The sequence below is a fragment of the Aptenodytes forsteri genome, unplaced genomic scaffold, assembly GCF_000699145.1.
Source record: "Aptenodytes forsteri isolate BGI_AS27 unplaced genomic scaffold, ASM69914v1 Scaffold499, whole genome shotgun sequence".
Lineage (NCBI taxonomy): Eukaryota > Metazoa > Chordata > Aves > Sphenisciformes > Spheniscidae > Aptenodytes > Aptenodytes forsteri.
This window is the reverse complement of record NW_008795255.1, coordinates 1-404: the sequence shown is the minus strand read 5'-3', so window position 1 is coordinate 404 and position 404 is coordinate 1. Positions and strand designations below refer to the sequence as shown.

At 64.9% G+C, this 404-nt stretch overlaps 1 protein-coding gene across 1 annotated transcript; it reads right to left on the bottom strand.

Moving 5' to 3' along the window:
• Positions 1–4: 4 nt before the first annotated feature.
• On the bottom strand, positions 5–385 carry RCVRN (recoverin; the record flags this gene model as incomplete). The annotated part of the gene is made up of 1 exon (XM_009279144.1): positions 5–385. A coding segment is annotated over exon 1 (381 nt), but the record flags the coding sequence as incomplete, so codon positions are not given.
• Positions 386–404: the final 19 nt, after the last annotated feature.

Genomic DNA, 404 nt, shown 5'->3' with positions numbered 1-404 from the left:
TCACCGTGATGATCTCCAGCACCTCGCTCTTGCTGATCTCCCCGTTGCGGTCCACGTCGAAGAGGGAGAAGGCCCACTCCAGCTTGAGGTGGGGCTTCCCGGAGGAGGTGAGGTGGAGGGCGATGATGTACTCCCGAAAATCCAGGGTGCCGTCGTCATTGGTGTCGAAGCTGCGGAAGACGTGGCGGGCGTAGCGCTGGGGGTCGGAGTTGGGGAAGAAGGTGGCGTAGATCTTCTCGAACTCGTCGCGGCCGATGCGCCCGTCGGGGCACTGGCGCTGGAAGCTCTCGTACCAGCGGCACAGCTCCTCCTCCGAGTAGCGGGTGCTGGTCTTCAGCTCCTCCAGGAGCTCCTTCGACAGCGCCCCGCTCCGAGCGTTCCCCATGGCAGGAACAGCGGGGGAC